Source organism: Capsicum annuum, chromosome 3, assembly GCF_002878395.1.
Source record: "Capsicum annuum cultivar UCD-10X-F1 chromosome 3, UCD10Xv1.1, whole genome shotgun sequence".
Taxonomy (NCBI): domain Eukaryota; kingdom Viridiplantae; phylum Streptophyta; class Magnoliopsida; order Solanales; family Solanaceae; genus Capsicum; species Capsicum annuum.
This window is the reverse complement of record NC_061113.1, coordinates 253,809,809-253,828,022: the sequence shown is the minus strand read 5'-3', so window position 1 is coordinate 253,828,022 and position 18,214 is coordinate 253,809,809. Positions and strand designations below refer to the sequence as shown.

General features: G+C 33.8%; 2 protein-coding genes across 3 annotated transcripts; both read right to left on the bottom strand.

The window, feature by feature from the left end:
* Nucleotides 1-6,071: 6,071 nt before the first annotated feature.
* On the bottom strand, nucleotides 6,072-9,956 carry LOC107862293. 2 transcript variants are annotated; one of them, XM_016707816.2, is made up of 3 exons: nucleotides 9,253-9,956; nucleotides 8,192-8,323; nucleotides 6,072-7,935 (listed from the first exon to the last, which is right to left on the bottom strand). In XM_016707816.2, the coding sequence occupies exons 2-3, from the start codon at nucleotides 8,316-8,318 to the stop codon at nucleotides 6,521-6,523; spliced, it is 1,542 nt and encodes a 513-aa protein (XP_016563302.1). In that variant the 5' UTR covers nucleotides 8,319-8,323; nucleotides 9,253-9,956; the 3' UTR covers nucleotides 6,072-6,520. The 2 variants fall into 2 exon arrangements, with proteins under 2 accessions (XP_016563302.1, XP_016563303.1); XM_016707817.2 differs by having other exon boundaries at nucleotides 8,192-8,333; nucleotides 9,253-9,954.
* Nucleotides 9,957-11,888: 1,932 nt separating this feature from the next.
* LOC107862292 (plant intracellular Ras-group-related LRR protein 7) lies at nucleotides 11,889-17,818 on the bottom strand. The gene is made up of 10 exons (XM_016707815.2): nucleotides 17,436-17,818; nucleotides 16,446-16,515; nucleotides 16,253-16,299; nucleotides 14,922-15,030; nucleotides 14,738-14,823; nucleotides 13,998-14,088; nucleotides 13,648-13,733; nucleotides 13,029-13,115; nucleotides 12,817-12,948; nucleotides 11,889-12,166 (listed from the first exon to the last, which is right to left on the bottom strand). Exons 1-9 carry the CDS (start codon nucleotides 17,526-17,528, stop codon nucleotides 12,838-12,840), a joined length of 780 nt encoding a protein of 259 aa, XP_016563301.1. The 5' UTR covers nucleotides 17,529-17,818; the 3' UTR covers nucleotides 11,889-12,166; nucleotides 12,817-12,837.
* Nucleotides 17,819-18,214: the final 396 nt, after the last annotated feature.

The following is an 18,214-nucleotide window of genomic DNA, read 5'->3' as shown; positions in this document are numbered from 1 at the left end:
TGGCCAAAGAATCTTGGATTTTAAAAGGGCAGGCCAGTTCCTAAGATTTTTAAGCTTTCTAGATTGATGGATAGCCTTGATTAAACACTCAGAAGAAATCAGAATTAAAATAAGTAGTTATAGTAACACGTTAAAATATAACATTGATAATGTAAAAATGTGTATGTAACTTACATCTTTTTGGTTACATTGTGATGTGACCTAGCTAATTAAAGAGATGGTAGCAATTAACAACAAAAGATATATGTGGAAACCATCAAGGGACGCGGTGGCCGGAAACTAGAATATACGAGATTCCTTCATTTTTAACTGGAGATTTCGGGTTCGAGAAATCACTGAGAGAATCATTTCCTCCTTTAATTGGTCATACACAATGCGAATCTAAATTAGTCGAGTCAATTAATTCCAGATACTGGATAATTATACTTAAAAATAGATATGGCTGATATGTCATGGTAAAATGGCCCTGAGAGTTGAAATTTTGACTTTTGTTGTATATACCAAAAGATGTTGTTTAGTGAGGAAATAAGAGAACAATAAACAGGTAATTAATTATCACATATGTTACTCCCAAAGAAAGATATTAACTTTTATATTGGATGAGGTAATTGTGTATGAAGCATGCTAAATAGAAAAATATTTTCTCAATTTCCTCTAGCTGACTTAATTACTAGGTGTCTGGTGAGAAAGCTGCTCACCCACTTCTCCTTAATTGAGGTGTTACACCAAACCAATTGGTGTCAAGTGCATATTTCCTATATATGATTCCACATATTTGATATGCTTACATAGCGATTTGTTTTTAAATAAATCTGTAATTGTGATATCGAGATCAGTCTACGTCTATCTTGACTAATTTTATTGGGTATTTATTGCCTTTTACGAACACAAATATCAGGTAAATCTATCCACCAAAGCAACGATCGATATAGACGGCTCACTGCGCTATAGAGGCTTGGACAAATGCAAAAAAAATCACCGAATAATTTTAGACCTTATAATTTTTAACTTATGATTTTTAACTCACTTCATTAATCATTACATCGAGATAATTTTGACAAAGAGATCCAAAATTTTGTCCTAAATCCCCTACTTAATTATTAGATGAGCTTCTACCATGTGGCTCAATTTATTACATACTACTACTTGACTAACTAGCACTAATGGACCAAAGATTATTAGGTCATCTACATCCACATTAAGATCTTTTTTTTTTTTGTAAAGAAATGAAAAGCCTATTAGTTAGAAGACAATTGGTGTAAAATGATGAAACACATAAAGACATTTGTGTATCATATGTTATTATATATTGCCCAAAAGTGACTTCACTTGAGAGTGAAGAAGTCTTTTGGGTGTTTTGTTTTACCAAAAGTGGATGCTACACATTGACAACTGACACTCTTCCAAGTAAAGTTTGGCCACTCCTTGTCTGTTTTCTCCCCATATATGCCCATTATATATAAACATTTTGATGCCCTGCTTTGCCTTTATATTGCTCTTTCACTAAATTTGAAGGAATGGGCAAATTGTGAATCTTTGTATTACTATTAAATTTAGTGCATGATAAGCTTATACCCTATATCTAAAGTCTATACATTTAACAACAATCTTGTTATTGCCTTTGCTCAAATTTATTAGCAGTATTAACTTATCATAATTAAGACGTTGGCAAGAATATTGTGCTAAGACCATCATACCTCCGGACCAATTCTATGAATCGAACTGATCAGATTAATAAAATAAAGTTGACTTCAGACATTATGTATGTATTGAATAAGAAGAAAACCTAATTATTTGCGGTTTAATGATATTGATTAATGGAAGTGAATGTAAATATCGGTCATGGACAAGGTATATATAAGATTTATTATTCTTTCATGTATATAGTAAATGTTGAATCGACTCGATTTCTCTTTGCATGTATATCTTGACATCTTTATATTTTTAAATCACCTTGATGAAAAGAACTCTGGCTTGGCAACCGGCTGGGCATCGATGATTTTTCCCTTTTCCTAATTTATGCTTGTTAATTTTCTGTCTAACAACATTTTTCTCAACTCAATGTTTATAGTAGTATTTTTCTCCTTTTATGTCCGTTGTTACAAAAATGTATTGTACAAGTCTCTATTTCAGCAACTGATTCCTCTTTTTGCCACAGAGCACAAATCCAAATTTGCAGCTCACATTTTCATAGATGTTGTCATTAATTAGGCTTTATTCTAACCATTATTTGTGTTAGTCCTTAATTGAGTTGGGATTATTTATATACTCAAATAATGGACTCTTAACGCTATCAAGCGTTTATGTTGTACATATTTGTAGTTAAGAAATGAAATAAATTAAAGGGTAAAAGATATTAAGCAACTTCCTCTTTTGGAATTTCGTAATTGGATGATTAACTCTTTTGTTCCCATGAAGATATGATCGATGAGGTTATTTATTATTTTTAAAAGTCCAATGGTGACAAAAGATGTTGTTACTAGATAATTTACTTTCTTTTCATTTGTCTAATTTTTTGTGAGCAGTTACTCAATAATTGTGCCTAAGTTCGAAAGAAACAAATGCTCATTTTAAAAAGGTTTAAACTATATACATTTGTCAGTAGCAAGAAATTTTTACATTGATTATTATTGAATCGTATATCTATTGTAGCAGATAACCCGTCTAATTTAATTTCAAGATAATATGTTTCACATCTCAAGGAGATTTAATTACAGTAGATATTATTTAAGTAATTACTTGATAGTGTTCATAATTTGTTATATACTGTACAGATGAATTAAGTCATATACTCCCTCAGTTTCTAATTAGTTTTTTTGTTCTTACTAAAAATAAATATTCCTTGATACTTATCATTTTACGAAATTAAAGTATAATTACTTGTTTTTTTTACCATTTTCATTTAGTAATAAATATGGAGAAATATCACCATAATGCAAAAAAGAGAAGTATTAAATAGATAAGGGTAATTTAGTAGTATGTAGTTAATGTTTTTCTTGAGGAGAATGCAAATAAAAATGATGGCAGTTATTTAGAAACGGATGGAGTATATGATTAGAGTTTAAGCTTTGTGCATTGTTAGTGTACAAAATATTTTAATAAACTTGACCTGCTATCATGGGTTACCCAAGTTTTTACGTAAAAATTAAAAAAGAAAAAATTGGATAACCCTGCAATGGCAAATCAAATTTATTTGAAAATGTAGAATATTTTCTACACTTAAATTCATATGATTATTATAAATATAAAGAAAAAAAGTTTACACCATCAAATATGTATCATATAAGTGATCTATTTTATTTTAAAAAAAATTAATAAATCACAAATTAGCCTTTTAACACCAATGTTATAAAAGTGATAGATCCCTTTTACCTCAAGTCAAAGCAAGATCTACCAAAGCCCTTGCTTGGAGCTTTACTTCTTCACAAGCAAAACAAAGCAAACTACTACCTTTTTAAAAAAAAATAAAATTGGTATCTATTTTAGAATTCAATTAATTTAACTTCGCTCCGGAAAATCCCGTTAGTAAAGCGCTAACTTATATTAAAGGCGACTCAATCTTTTAGAAGTTGATTTCGAAATCTTCGATTATTTAAGAATGAAGAAGTATTTACTATGAGTCACTAAGTAAAGCTAATCTATAAGCTTAATTGGTCCACTTTGTGTGAATGTGAGATCTGTCGAGCTAAGGTGACACATACAGTTTCCATGATTAAGAGATATATTAGAATATAAGTAAAGTTCATTAATGATAAGCACGTCAACCCTTTTAATTAATATAAAAAATATATATAGATTAACAACTACTATAGTTAGCTACTAGTAATTCCTTTTGTGGTTAGGTTCTTGAGAGTTCATGCTGAACTGTATTATCTCTAAGTTGGGTAGTTAGACAACTTGCTATTTCAGTAGTTACACTACCTTTTCTTTCGTCGCAAATTCAAGATTTAAATTTTTTATGTTACTACAATAATCTCAAATTCAAGTACAATAATAATAAGATTTACAGCTGAATATTTATAAATGTAATAACTTTCTTAACGTGTAAATAAGATCGCTACAAAAATTATTGACACTTAATATCCTAGCACGGGTCCTTCGGTATCTAGTGTAGCTAGAAACTGTCAACTAATGGCACAGACTATGTGTCTCACGTATGCATATTATATGTATTAGTAATTTTTATATATATACAAGTAAGTATAGATATGTAAATGGAGAGCTACCAGGAATCCACCACTAATTTATTTTTCTTTTTTTTTGTTTCTCATCCGGTGCTGGTCACTAATTTATTTTTCTACTAGTACTAGCTAGTATATTTTTGTGGTTATAAAAATGGTAATAATGATAAAGGTGCATGTGTTACTTTTATACAGATAGATAATGGTTCATGTGTTCATTCATGGCAACTTCTTCTCTTCTCACCAGCAATGCTTAAGGAATACTCATATACTAAAGGGTCAATGAAATTTTAAAAACAAAAATCCCAACTGAAGTTATTATGTGGGACCTATGCTTTACCTGTTCCTTTGGGTGAATATCATGCAAGAAATTGGTTAGGGTAGAGCACTCTGCCACTACTACTTTTTGACTTCATAATTTGTTAATGACTTTTTCTCTTTCATATATAACCAAGGCAACCCCCAAGGGTACTTGCTAGCTAGAGTACTTTGCTACTAATTGCTACTTCCCCTTTCTATGTAAAAGCCCATGTGATGTGGGTGCCAGAATTAAAGATTGTTTCTTTTTGTACTTGAAGATATGTTAGTGGTTTGTTTTTTTTATTTCTTTTTTTGAAAAAAAATATGTATCATGTCTGAGCATTGTCGTCTGAATTACTTGCATAATCTATGATCTATCACTCACATTTTGTGTAACAATATTATAGTTTAATTGTTATAGCTAGAGTAATAGCTAAAAAGTTAGTTTTAATTGAAAGTATCACACCTAGGTTAACTTGAAGAGTTCAACAAATTTGAATAATCGGAACTGTGAAAGGTACATGTATACGTTTAAATTGGGATGAAATGAGCAACTCCCTTTGTTTTAATTTGTTTGTCTGATTTTGACTTAAACACGAAGTTTAAAAAGGGTAAAATAAGGCAAAAAAAATTAAAATGAGAGGATTTGATTTGAGGGGTGTGAGGATGAGTAAAAGGATGGGTATTGAAATTTGAAAGGTCAAATGGAAACTTGGAAAGTAGTAGTAGAATTTAAAGAATATTTCACTTGGACGAAAGTTAGAGATGTGGCAGAGGCAAATAGGCCTTATATTCTAATGCACATAAAGCACTAAAAAGCACACCCACATCCTGCTCGACTTACCCACTGTTTCCGCCTGCATCTAAGGGCTCATAATCTACGTGTTGACACCAACTGTGATGGCCCACAGTTGCATCTAAGGGTGGGGTGTGCATTGTCATAACAGGTGCAACTGACTCTCTTCTGCCCTTGAGTATATTGTTGAAATATTTTCAGAAAGTAGAAGGTAAATTCACATTCCCATAATAAAAATTATACTTATGCATCTAATATCTGATTACTTGAACACGAGGGTGTGGATCAATAAAGCTTGTGCAAACCTCGGATAGGAGGGTGCAAATCTAGTAAAGACAAAAGTTAATAGGTAAGATTCTCACACATGTATAAACTTTGGTAAACAGAGCTCGTAGAAGGTAACGGGTATCCATTATGTTGGTCCAGGTGCCACATATTAGCTTGGATACTACCAGTTATTATTGGCTTTGCCCTTCCCTTTTTGACATTTGCAGACGGGAGCTGTGCTACACAACAGCAGACAGAAGAAAATCAATTTCCTCATAAATAAGTGATCCATCGATGGCGACAATCAGTACCTACTATGGCCATGAGCTACCTCCAGATACTATGTAACTACACACTTTTCAAATAGAGACTATCAAGTCAATCAAGCAGTTAACACTTGCTCTCAATGCAACCAATCCCTCTCCTAAGTCAGGCATAGAGTTTACATTTCACTCTCAAATACATTTGGGACAAGGCTGAGAAACAGAAAGATGTAATAATAAATAAAAAGAGAGCAAATCCACTGCTGCACAGAACTAAACTTATATATATCACAATTCAAAAGGATATTCATCCCCCTTTTTGAAAGATGGCTCAATTGACCATATAGCTTAACTTTACAAATATTATTTCAAGAACCTACTTTCAGTCGAAACAGCTTCCTAGGAATCTGGTGTTAAAGAAAAGAAAATAATGGCTACTGTACAGCTCCAAAAGTTTAGCATCCATCAGCTCACGTACCACCCTTGCAATGCATTTCTTACATCTGGGTTTTACAAAAAAAAAATACTCCCACCATTATGAATGTACAAGGAAATATGGAAGCTGCACATGAAGCATCACCACACAAAACCAAGCGTCTAACGGATGAACTTAAATGTGTCGAAACTCAGTTTAACCCCTGAATAAAAGAATCAGAATCCCCTTCTTTTATTTTAGTTGAACGAGAAACTACAGTCTAACTTTAGCTTAACCCCTAAACATCTCGGCTCTTGTGTATCCAAGCTCCATCACCAAAGACTTCTTCAATCATAGTGTGTGTTGGTAACAAATCAACTTTGTTTCTGGCACAGCTCAAGTATCCAACATCCCATTCTTTGCGATTAGATGGCTCCAAGAGACTGTCATGGTTGGTGCCAATGCCCGTACCAGCAATATCACTTGCCCAATGTTTATTGTTGTTGGTCTTCCCTAGTGACGATTCTGAAGTAACCCCAGCTGCACCAGTGATACAGGAGCCTCCTTGGACTTCTTGCTCAACCACTTTATTTGGTAGTCCTTGGTCTTGAGGCTGCATACTAAGTTTGCAACTGCTGTTACTGTCAAACAACTTACCCAGACATGATTCCTGCACATCAGTAAAGACCTTCCTGCTACCAAAATTTACAGAATTATAATATTCCCATGCTGGTCTATCGTGCTCCTCATGGCCCATATTATAGCTGAGATAATTATAATATGCTGGGGATTCAACCACAGAATCCTCATCTTCATCCGTCATTTTGGCTCCCTCATCAGCATCATCAACAGTCTCATGCCACTCATCATTATCACTATCTATATTCAGTGGATCAAATCTGTTCTGCTCAGCACGTTTTCGCAAAATAAAGACATTAAAATAATAGCTGACAAGCTCCTCCCGACTCCGTGAAGGAAACTCAATAGCAAGATGGTTCCAGAAATTCTTGCCTAGCGATGCAGGATTGGACAATACAACCTCGTGAAATAATTCCTCTTCCTCTTCACTCCATTTTTCAGCCACAACCTCTCCCATGTCACAAAAACCCAATCTAACAAATGTCTCCTCGCCAAGGGCTAGCTTTAGTTTTTCCCTTGCTTCAATGTTGTGTAGCCGAACACATCTTATGGAACCTATATCTTCACAGGAACATTCAACTCCTCTCTCTGCAATATTCTCAATATTATCTGCAAGTAGCTCCATTTTAGGCATCAGAACGATAGTCCTTCCAGCAAATTTATTTTCATCAGCTTGAGATGAAGGACTCAGAGTTTCATGTATACCATCTATGCACGGGTTATCCTTATTACATGCATCCCATTCTGGTAGCTCTGCCTGAAAATCAGGTCCAATAGGGACCATCTTTTGAGGATTACTTAAAAGGGGAGAATGTATCTCCCTGTGATGAGCAGAAGCCCTGAACGGATGATCAAAATAGTAATATTCAGGAGATGTTAATATGTGAAAAGGCACCTCAGGCATGATGTCTTCCTCACTGGTGCTACTAGTGGGCCAGGAAGAGTTTGAAGCAGATCCATGAATACTCATCTCAGTTTCCTTATCAGAAGAAAAAAGAACTTCAGCCACATTGTGACTATCAGGTTTCTTGTTTGCATCAGGGATGGTTCTTGAAGAGTTTTCCTCATCACCACCTACCAAAAACCATACATAACAGATCAGTCAACCAGAGTACGGCGCAAAAAGATTCATTTAACATCCAAAATCTACTCTTTCAAGAGCAAGCCATAAAGTAAGGTGCGGAGAAAACTGCTCCGACCATAAAAATACTTGGCAGGTCTTACAGGGTACTGCATTCACCGGTGCCTGGAAGCATTTTAACAATGGTACACAAAGCAGAAAAACCAGTGCAGAGAATATCTCAGAGCTGAAAAAATAATTTCTTGTTACCTGAAGCATAAGCCTCCAGAGAAGAATGTTCCAAAACGGAACCTAACTGACAACTGGGTTCACATCTTGGTTGCTTAGATGAAACCTCATACAGGTCCTCTTCACCAAATGGCCTTTTTTGCACCATAATTGCTGCAACGAACTAAAACAATATGAGATACTTAAACATCAGAGGGAGAAGTTCAAAGATTAAAAACAGAGGAGGAAAATGCCTTCAAAGTTCCACGTGTTCTGAGGATATATAGCAACGCAAATAATTTCATCATCATATAATTGAATTAAAACCCCACTAAATCAAACACAGAAAACCTGCAACAACGAGCATTTCAACCAATATTGTCTAGCTGAGAAGAAATACACTAACAAATACACCACATCAACTCTCAATAACAGAAAAACCGACACAATGTCTTTAGCACATGCATATAGATATATATTCATAACTATGTCAAGAAAAATGAACTGAGCTTAATGACATAAACTCAAGCATAGCAGCCTGACGCCTCGTAGGAGCACCCTAGCCGACTATGAAAGGTTATACACACTAATTGATACTGACCCAAAACATACCAATCCTCCGTAGAGACTTATAAGACCTAGGTTCTTGAATATGTTTGTTATGCTTAGCTACTTGTTTGTTCATCATCAAAACCTCATATTGTTAACCTTAGCTCATAGCTCAAATTGCTCACATGTAGACACCAATTTTCCTTTCAGGACAAGAAATTAACAGACACTACAACGGCTTAACAGAAAACATTAACATAATAGTATGGACAATTAGCAAATAAAGCACCCATCTTATCACAACACTATATTGGCAAGCATGACAACATATAAACTTGCGAAAGTAAACTAATTAAGATAAATACATACAGTAATCAAGAAGCTAATTAAGCTTCTAATTTTAATTAGCGACACATGGCACAGGGATAAAACAGTGAAATTAGTTCTATTATTATAGTGTGGCCCCTTAAAGAACAGTAAACTGAAAAAAAAAGAGAACCATAAGTTAATAACATGTATAGCACATTAAAAAACATTAGGGGAAATTCGGGTACCTTGAACGGGTCGCTGGTCTTCGTCAAAATTGGGGTAGCGGATCTTTCAAATTAGAACAACTAAATTAACAGCAGCAGAAATTCAGGTAAAATAATTTTATTTTTTAGAAAATTAAGAGATAAAAAAAATAAAAAATTGCAAAATTTAATGAAAACCCTAACCCTAGATCCCCAAATTCAATTAATCAAAAATCAACCAAAAAATCGTTCAAACAATTGAAATCAAAGACGAACAGAAACGTATTAAACAAGAAATCCCAAAATCCACAAACTAATTAAATCAGGAAAAAAAAAAAAATCAACCCAATTTTTTCTTTCACAAAAACCGAGAAATCGACCAAAACAACCGTTGAATTTCACAAAAAGAGCGATGAATCGAACAGATCTAGAAGAAATAGACAAGATCTAAAACCCTAAAATCGAAATTCGATTGTCAAGCCTGCAATACCCGAAAAAGGTATCAATAGATAGAGGAGAGAACGAATCAGACGAATCGGAGATTGATTTGAATGTTGAGAGGAAAAATATAGGTCGATTTGTTGGGAATAAGAAGATGACGATATAGAATTGGGGGAAAGTCGTTGACGATAAAAAGGTGAAGAAAAAGAGCCCTAGTGGGTTACGGAATCTGTTATTCGGGCGGGTCGGGAAATTTAATAACGCGGGAGGTCAAAAAAAATTGCGGCAGTTGTAATTTGGGTATGATAATAATTGAGTTATTCACGTGGTGGTATATATTGAAAAATATCACGTGCTCGAATTGTATTCTTTTTATTTATTTTAGAACTGTATTTATTACCCTTTTTTGGGTTGAAAAACATACAGTGAAATACTATGCCGCATTTCGTCATGAAAATTTATTTTTTTTGAGTTGGAGTTTGTTTAATCATGAATATAAATTAAAGTTATTTTTAAAATTTTGTGAGAGAAATATGAGTGAAAAAAATGTAAAACTTGTTTTCACTTTTCCAAATAATTTTTCGGAATTAAAGTTGGAAAATTCATGGCCTGTTTTCACTTTTTTCAGTAAAGTGAAATAATTTTCTGCAAAAAAGGAAAAAAAAATTATGACCAAACGGCTTCTATATGATTAGAATTAGTACTATACTAGTACTATTTCTTTATCCTTTTTCGTATGAAACTTTCTCACGTTCGACTTTTTTAATAGGCTTTTGACATAAAAAAAAAATATCAAAATTAGAGTTGGAGTTGGAGTTAGATACCAATTTGTGAGTTGAAATACATGTTAAGAAATAGTAAATGATAAAAGTAATTTTTTATCATATTATTCTTTGAATATAGTAATAAATTTGATGCGTTGAGAAATGCAGGGGATAATGAATCGTATTTAATGACAAAGGTAGAATTGATAGAAATAGGTAAATTATTTACTATTAGTTTTCAAACTGTATAAGTATGATAGGCCGGGGATTTTTAGTATAGCAAAGCTGTTTGGCCATAGATATTTTTTACTTTTTTCAGGAAAAAAATTTCACTTTATGGAATCATAGTGTTTGGCCATAGATATTTCAAAAACATTTCAATTTTATTTTTTTTGTCAACTCCAATTCCAAGTTTTTTTTTATTACATATAACCTTAATTTTTTTAATATTACATAAAAGGTCCTTAAATAGTTTAGATGAGTTTTGGAGCAAATCCGGAAAGAAAAACATTTTTGATGAACGACAAATCAAGTCCAGACACATTTTTGAAAAACATTTCTTCTCGGTAAAAGACATTTTTGAACAACAAATAAAGATTTTTAAGCTAAAAGACTGGTATATTTTCATTATTTGTAGGTCCCTTCGATCATTGATGTGAAATTCTTTTCATTCATGAGTATAATCAGTAGATAAATTAGTTGGGCAATTTTGATAGTTTTAAAAAGTTTGGGGTATAAAATTGAATTTTAAAAAAACTTTTCAAAAGTCAAAACATATCTTTCAAAAATAGATTGTCAAACACAACTCCAACTCCAATTTCAAAATTTTTTAATTTTCATGGCCAAAAACGCCTACTAAGTAAAGATGAATGGAAGAAGAAAATAAGTCTTTGACATTTTAAAAAAAAAAAAAACACCGCAAAACGTGTCTTATTTCTTTTATATTTTATATTGCAAGTTCTGAGAGATGGAATCTCATCCCTCAAAGCAGTGGTGTAGCCAGACGTATTGAAAGATGGGTAGTTGAACAAACTTCATTGAATTCATATCATATATTTAAATAAAAAGTTATTTTTCACACGCATATATTAAATCTTGAATGCTCTTAATGAAATTCAAAAACTATTAAATCTTGAATGCTCTTAATGAAATTCAAAAACTAGGAGTGTAATAAATATCACCCGTTATGTATCACCCTAGGATGATCATCTCTTAGCTATTAAGGATAAATTTAAATCAGATAGATCGTATTTCTCAATATGTCTGACAAGTGACATGCTCTTAATAATAAGATCAAATAGATTTTGGTTGGTCTCACTTTACTTTTGTCTCCCCCTCCCTTTTGTCCAGTTAATTTTTGGCATTTGAATTTATCCATATTTATATCTTGCAGTTTATTTGTAATGAAATCAAAATAGAAAATGTGCATATATTATTGAAAAATAAGTGTAGTTCCCTAAATATGCATGCGCATGTTATAAGAACTGATATATTTATGTTCCAAAAGTTGAGCTTATAACCAGGTTTAAGTAAATATATACACCTTTTACAAAAAGAAACAAGTGATTGGAACACTTGAAATATAGACCATTTACAATTAAATTAACACAGCATAGATTTATTTGCCCAGTTTGTCAGAGCTAACAATTCCATGAAGAACTGTAGGAAAAGGCCTGGGCATATTCTTGGCAGTCAGCAGTAATGGCCGTTCATCGAAGTCTAACAATTTCAACGCCCCGCATTCCACCCAACTGCAACAAACAAAGTTGACCATCAGATAATCAAACGCATCACCTTATCCGGCAATTCATCATGCTCTGTTGAAACTAAATTGGCAATCAAATGAAAAGGTAGATTTATCTCTCAGACTCAGAAACTTGCCAGATAACAGAGTTCTGTTGCTAAGGACAATGTTAATCAATTATTTTGTGCACACTTTTTAGATTGAGCGTGCTTTCCATAATGGACACCCTTCAGTGGTGGCCCTATAAGCCTATAACTGTAATACAAGCATTGGTTGGGGCATAAATGATAGCAGAAGCAATGTCGTAGGGAGGTAACATCAACGCTAACATGCATATCAAGCAGTGACTTGAGCATAAGCCTATAGCTGTCATACAAGCATTGGTTAGGCCCATAAATGATAGCAGAGGCAATATCGTTAGGAGACGATCAACGCTAACATGCATATCAAGCAATGACATGAGCATTTGACAACAATGAAGTAGTTGAATTTAGATATTACAGAAATTACAAACAGATGCCACCTCTTTTTTGTGAAATGTGGTTACTGCATAACCATGTAGTATGGGAGAAGTTCCCTTTTATCTTTGTTGATAAACCCAAAATAGGAAGTAAGGATAAGTAAACAAGATTAATAAAATAGAGTAGAACGGCTTACAAAATTACAGCAGCATTGGTATCATAAATCAACACCCTCATCAAGCCCTTTAGAACTAATTATCACATTAGAATCAATTTGTTTGTTGAACTTCATTTTACGCCGGGTTTCAAATTCTTGAAATCCTTCCATCTGAATTGAAAAAGGTCAGTTGGAAATCTCCACAAATGACTTTTTCAGGATGCACGGAAGTGAACACAATAATGACTTACTTGTTGAAATTGGTCCATGGTGATGGGATTGCCATGTAGGGCTATGTTCTGCAAGCCCTTGCATTCTCTTAATAAATTTAGAGGCATCTGAGAAAACGAGAACCAACAAATCAATAGCTAAAATATGGATGTAAAGTAAGCAGATAAGCTAGGAGAAGTGTGAACTCTAGGATGATATCGCATTAGAGACAAGAAACTACTCATAAGTGTAAACAGATGACCTCAGTTATGGATGACTTAGCAAATATCTATATTTGGCTCTAAGGCTTTCATATCTCAAGTTCAAGACATAAGGATGTTTCAATATCAGTATCCCCATGGAAAGCTGCTTCTTCATACAAGGAAAGGCCTTTCTGTGCATGCCTTATGGTTGATGAAGAGCTATATAACACATTTACATACAAGTCTACTGAATAGCCGAGAGAGAAGACACTCACGCATCAAAAGAAAATTTCAGTCTAAAAAAGTAAATGTTGCTTTTAGTTACATTATGTGAGACAGACAGTACAACTTTAGATCTACTTATGGCATGCTTTTGCGTAAGTACATGACTCTCTGTGTGTGAATGAGAGAGACAGACAGACAGAGACAGAGACAGAGAGGAAAATTTGGAAATTACCTGATTGAGATTATTATTGTTCAAACAGAGTGATTTTAGTTGAATGAGATTGCAAACTGAACCAGGAAGCTCTCCAATGGAGTTATCTGTGACAGAAACTTCCAACCATGAGCCTTAGCAGTAAAGTACTAGAAGTAAATCGGCGGGAAAAGAAGGGGAGAGAAGTTAAAAAACGACACTGTATATCAACTTAAAATGTATTCTCCAAAGGCTAGTCTTCCCACATGCAAGACAGAAAAGAGTTGCTAATGTCCAATTTGACTTCCATACAAAGCTCCGGCACCCGGGAGCCCAAAGGAAAAGGAGAGACCAAAAGAATCAGAAGAGTGAAGAGCTAAATATGAAGATACCATTTGCTTGCAGTTCTTCCAAAGAGACGCAACTTCCAATCGATTCAGGAAGAAACTTTAACTTGTTGTTTGAAACATTCAACAAAACCAACTGCATTGCCAAAAGATATCATCACTTCGATGGCTCAAAACTTGTCAGTAGAAAGGAACTGCCATGATGTCAGTCTAAGCAGTACGAACTTCAACAACATCATCTAGAATACTAAAACTCACAAGTAGCTGATAGTATTTTAGTAACAATATGTGCAATTGTAAAAACAGTTCCAGAGTTAACAGTCTTGAACTTGATTCGGAGACCCCAAGACACAACCAGGAGATTTCGAATAATAAGTTATAACTGCAAGTCTACACTTAATCTGTTTAGCAGTGACAACAAAAAAGATAATAGGAAACAAATTAAAACGTTAAGCAAGAGGTGTAAGAACTAAATAAATGTCACAATGAGGTCTGCTTAATATCACAACTTGATAATTAAATTGGAGTTCCTTTCCCAAGAATATGTATCAACTATCAACAGAAACCTGCCGCTTAAGCAAAACAGTCCTGGATATCAATTTACAGAAAAGTTCTCCGATCAAAGGCATTGACAAGATCAAAACTCAAATAATTCTTTTGCCAGCTAAACACCTTTACAGCAAAATATTTTACTGAACAATAAAACTACGTAGGAATAAAATCTTTACTGGCACACTAAGTAAACAGAGAAAGCGGTAACATATAGAGCATAATAAGTCACTCACACTCCGCAAACTCCCAATTGTGTCAGGCAAGCTGGTCAACAAGTTTGCTGAGATAGAGAGACGCTCAAGTTTCACCAACTGCCCCACTGAATACAGGAAGTTTCTGTAGTTAGAACAGAGGGTATGGCTCATGTAAGGAAAAAGTAATCCACTTAACATGAGTGATCTAACATGTCTGACTTACATTCATCAGGCAAGTTTGTGAGTCGATTCCCATCAAGTGTTGCCACTTTCAAAGACTGAAGCTTTCCCAGATTCATGGGAAGGCGCTCAATGATGTTATTAGCTAAAATCTGAATAGAGATAATTGGAGATACAAAACTTTTGCTCTTAGTATCAGATTATGAACATAAGAAATATGTTCACCACTAATACAGGAATAAACCTTATGATATCATTAACGAGTAATAACCAAGAAAAGTTATCAGATAAATGCCCTTAGAAAAAATAAAGAGTTCATCAACAAGAAAAGTGGAAAAGTTAATCTATGTGTTATCTACTCAAGATTACACCTTAATCAATGCTTTAACAAGCTATTAATGGAACAAACTACCAGGTACAACCATCAGCTAGCAATAAACTTCGGGAAACCAGTGTAACCACAAATGGCATGCTACATCTTCTATTTCTTAACACAAAAAGGTTCTCATCCTTTAACCAAGCAAATATCGAGATGAATAATTTCCCAGTTATATTGAGAAACCAAAGACACTTGACCTGGCGAACATACTGCATCCCTCGATATGATCCGCCTTGAGATCAGATTTTGATAATTGCTCGACATATTTTACTTGCTCACTAATTAAACAATGTCCAAGTTGTACTTTCTTATAATCAAAATTTACACTGCAAGATATAGGAGTGGCTAATCAAGTAATCAGAATGAGTTTTCTTCCCCTTCAACAAACATTTTTTTCGTGTCTAGCTACATTTAAAGTTTAATCTGCTCTCCTCGGGTCCCAATCAAGAATAAAAACAGAGAACTATATAGCATTGATGTTGCCCATTCCAGTTCCTATAATTACATTTTCAGGATATTGCTCTCTTCTTCTCTGTGCCCTTTACAAAAGCTCATATTAAGTTGTTTTCGTTTCAGGAAGGATCATTTTTCCAACATATTTGCTCAACTTGAGTATTAGTGGCATCCCCCTGATTGAAATCTTTATGACAGAATGAAGAATTGTTTCTCTTCTATCTCTATTGACATTACCTTCTGTAGAAAATTTTTTACCCTAGTAAATTTTCTCCTACGAAGATCGAAAAAAAAAAAAAAAAAAAAGGAGAACAAAACAATGTTTCTAATCGTTTGCACCATTTCTGCTCCATAAACCATTTTCATTCGTTTTATATGCATTTTGGCTGTGCAAATGTACGAGTATGATACCTTCTCGACAGCTAACATTTGTACTATGAAGTGACGCCGATACTACATTTTTATCTCTCTAATGAGGCCTCCAATATATCAACAGACTTCAGGGAAAAAAAAAGAGCAGAACTGCAGTATTTCATACTTACAAGACGTTGTAGGTTAGCTAGTTTGTTGATCTCCATGGGAATTTCAACTGTCACAACAGAAGACTGACATTTAGGTTCCAGGAAAACAATCTTATAGATAAATTAGATAAGTATAGAAAAACAATCTTCTAGTAGAATTTGTCTTCATATTCTAAAGTGATAAGAAGACAAATTAATAGCTGAAGAACAATACCCATTTTATTGTGTGTTAAGTCGAGGGTACGTACAGCTTTTTCCAGATCAAAAACTTCATCAGGAAATGTCTGTTCAAAAAAACACTAATCAGGAAATCACAAATATGTGAATTTTTCAAATGGACTAAATGTGTTGCCTTATTAACTGTTTTAGCATTTCAAACCAGTAAGAACCATCCATCAAAACAAACAAACAGGCAAAGGTAACTCCTCAGAAAATGATTTGTTTTGAAGGGGATAGAGGCAACAATAACTCCTCGGACAATGATTTGCTTCAAAAGGGGTGAAAGGATTTTATTAATTACTATCCTACTCTACTTCCCACGAAATGCATTCGTTCACTTTAACCACCTCGTGAATCAGACAAGAAACAACAAAAAGATTTGCATGGGAAAATCTCCTCTATAAGGATGCTTGATATTTTTCATTATACTGGTGAACTTAAAGCATATCTTGGCATGTAAACTACAAGCTCAACCACACCTGGCAATGTTCATTTACATTACGTTATTTGACAAGAAAAGACAGTTAATATTGTCAGAGGAAAAGAATGCATGACTAACAACAACAACAAAAATATAATATAAAAAAAAGTGTAATCGCACAAGTGGGGCCCGGAGAGAGTAGGATACATAACTTTCCTCAACCCTCGTGTGGTCGCGAGGTTGTTTCTATTAATCCCTAGGGATTACAGAATAATCCCTAGTATTATTAAGGGAATATTGCTGAACATTTTTGGCACGATCACAAATGGAAATTGAGAAAGCGGAGTAAATTAATACTAAAATGTATTCACCAAAAACTAATCAAACAAACATGATAATACACTGATGAGATCAACATTGTATGATTTCAGTATAATAAACGAGGTTGTAATCGTAATCGTGAAATAAAAAATGCAATTAAATAAAAAAATTAGATGTCTAATTAATTATCTTACGATATTAGAGGGAAAAAAAAACAGAAGAATAGAAGGGAAATATATTTACCTTCAATTTGGAGTCGCGTAAAGCAACGATGCCAGTGGAACGCCATCGTGAAATTGTGGCAGCATCAGCGGCCTTGCTGCTGCTGCACCCCATTATCACAATCTTATTTTTTGGGGGGAAATTGGATTACGAAAAAAAAAAAAAAAAAAGTGATGCCTTGTGACGAATTCAGAGTTATCGGAAAAGGTCTTCGACTAAAAAGGCGCCGGCGACCGACCTTTTCTGTTTATATAGATGTCCCCGAAGGTACCCAAAGGGCGTAGAAGTCGAAGACTGTGAAACTCGAGGAAGAAGAGAAAGAGAATGGGCGACGACCTTTTGAATGGAAAAGAGTGTTTGCTTTTGAGGTGGGGTCTGGATTTTATTTCGCTATTTATTACTCCAAGTTTTTTTTAAAAAAAAATTGGTCAATATAAATATTCCTCTATCTTTTTTCCTTTAGAAAATGCTAAGGGCCGTTTGTTTTGGGAAATAGTTATTCTGGGATAAATTTATTTTTGAATAGTTATCTTTTATTTCTACATGATCCCGTAAAGATAAAATATTTGTCATCATTTTAAAAATTATAAATTTTATGTTTAAATTATATTGAACAAGTAAGTGTCGTGTTTGATTATGACTTTTACTAGAGCAGCCTCAGCCACAAACTATTGGTATTATTCAATACAAAGTTGATTAGTAATATGCATAATAGAATTAAAATCATGTCTTATTATTGAGAAAAATGAGTTGTTTATTGTTATAGACATGAAAAAAAAAGGTTATCCGTAATTGCTCTA

What these genes read in the sequence shown, in the direction of transcription:
- LOC107862293 (XM_016707816.2), bottom strand. Translation starts at nt 8,318, where the DNA reads ATGGTGCAAAAAAGGCCATTTGGTGAAGAGGACCTGTATGAGGTTTCA. An exon ending in TCTGGAGGCTTATGCTTCAG is followed by an intron (nt 7,936 to 8,191) that starts GTAACAAGAAAT and finishes GGTTTTTGGTAG; the next exon opens with GTGGTGATGAGGAAAACTCT.
- LOC107862292 (XM_016707815.2), bottom strand. Translation starts at nt 17,528, where the DNA reads ATGGGGTGCAGCAGCAGCAAGGCCGCTGATGCTGCCACAATTTCACGA. An exon ending in TACGCGACTCCAAATTGAAG is followed by an intron (nt 16,516 to 17,435) that starts GTAAATATATTT and finishes TTTTTTGAACAG; the next exon opens with ACATTTCCTGATGAAGTTTT. An exon ending in ACAATAATAATCTCAATCAG is followed by an intron (nt 13,116 to 13,647) that starts GTAATTTCCAAA and finishes TCGTTTTCTCAG; the next exon opens with ATGCCTCTAAATTTATTAAG.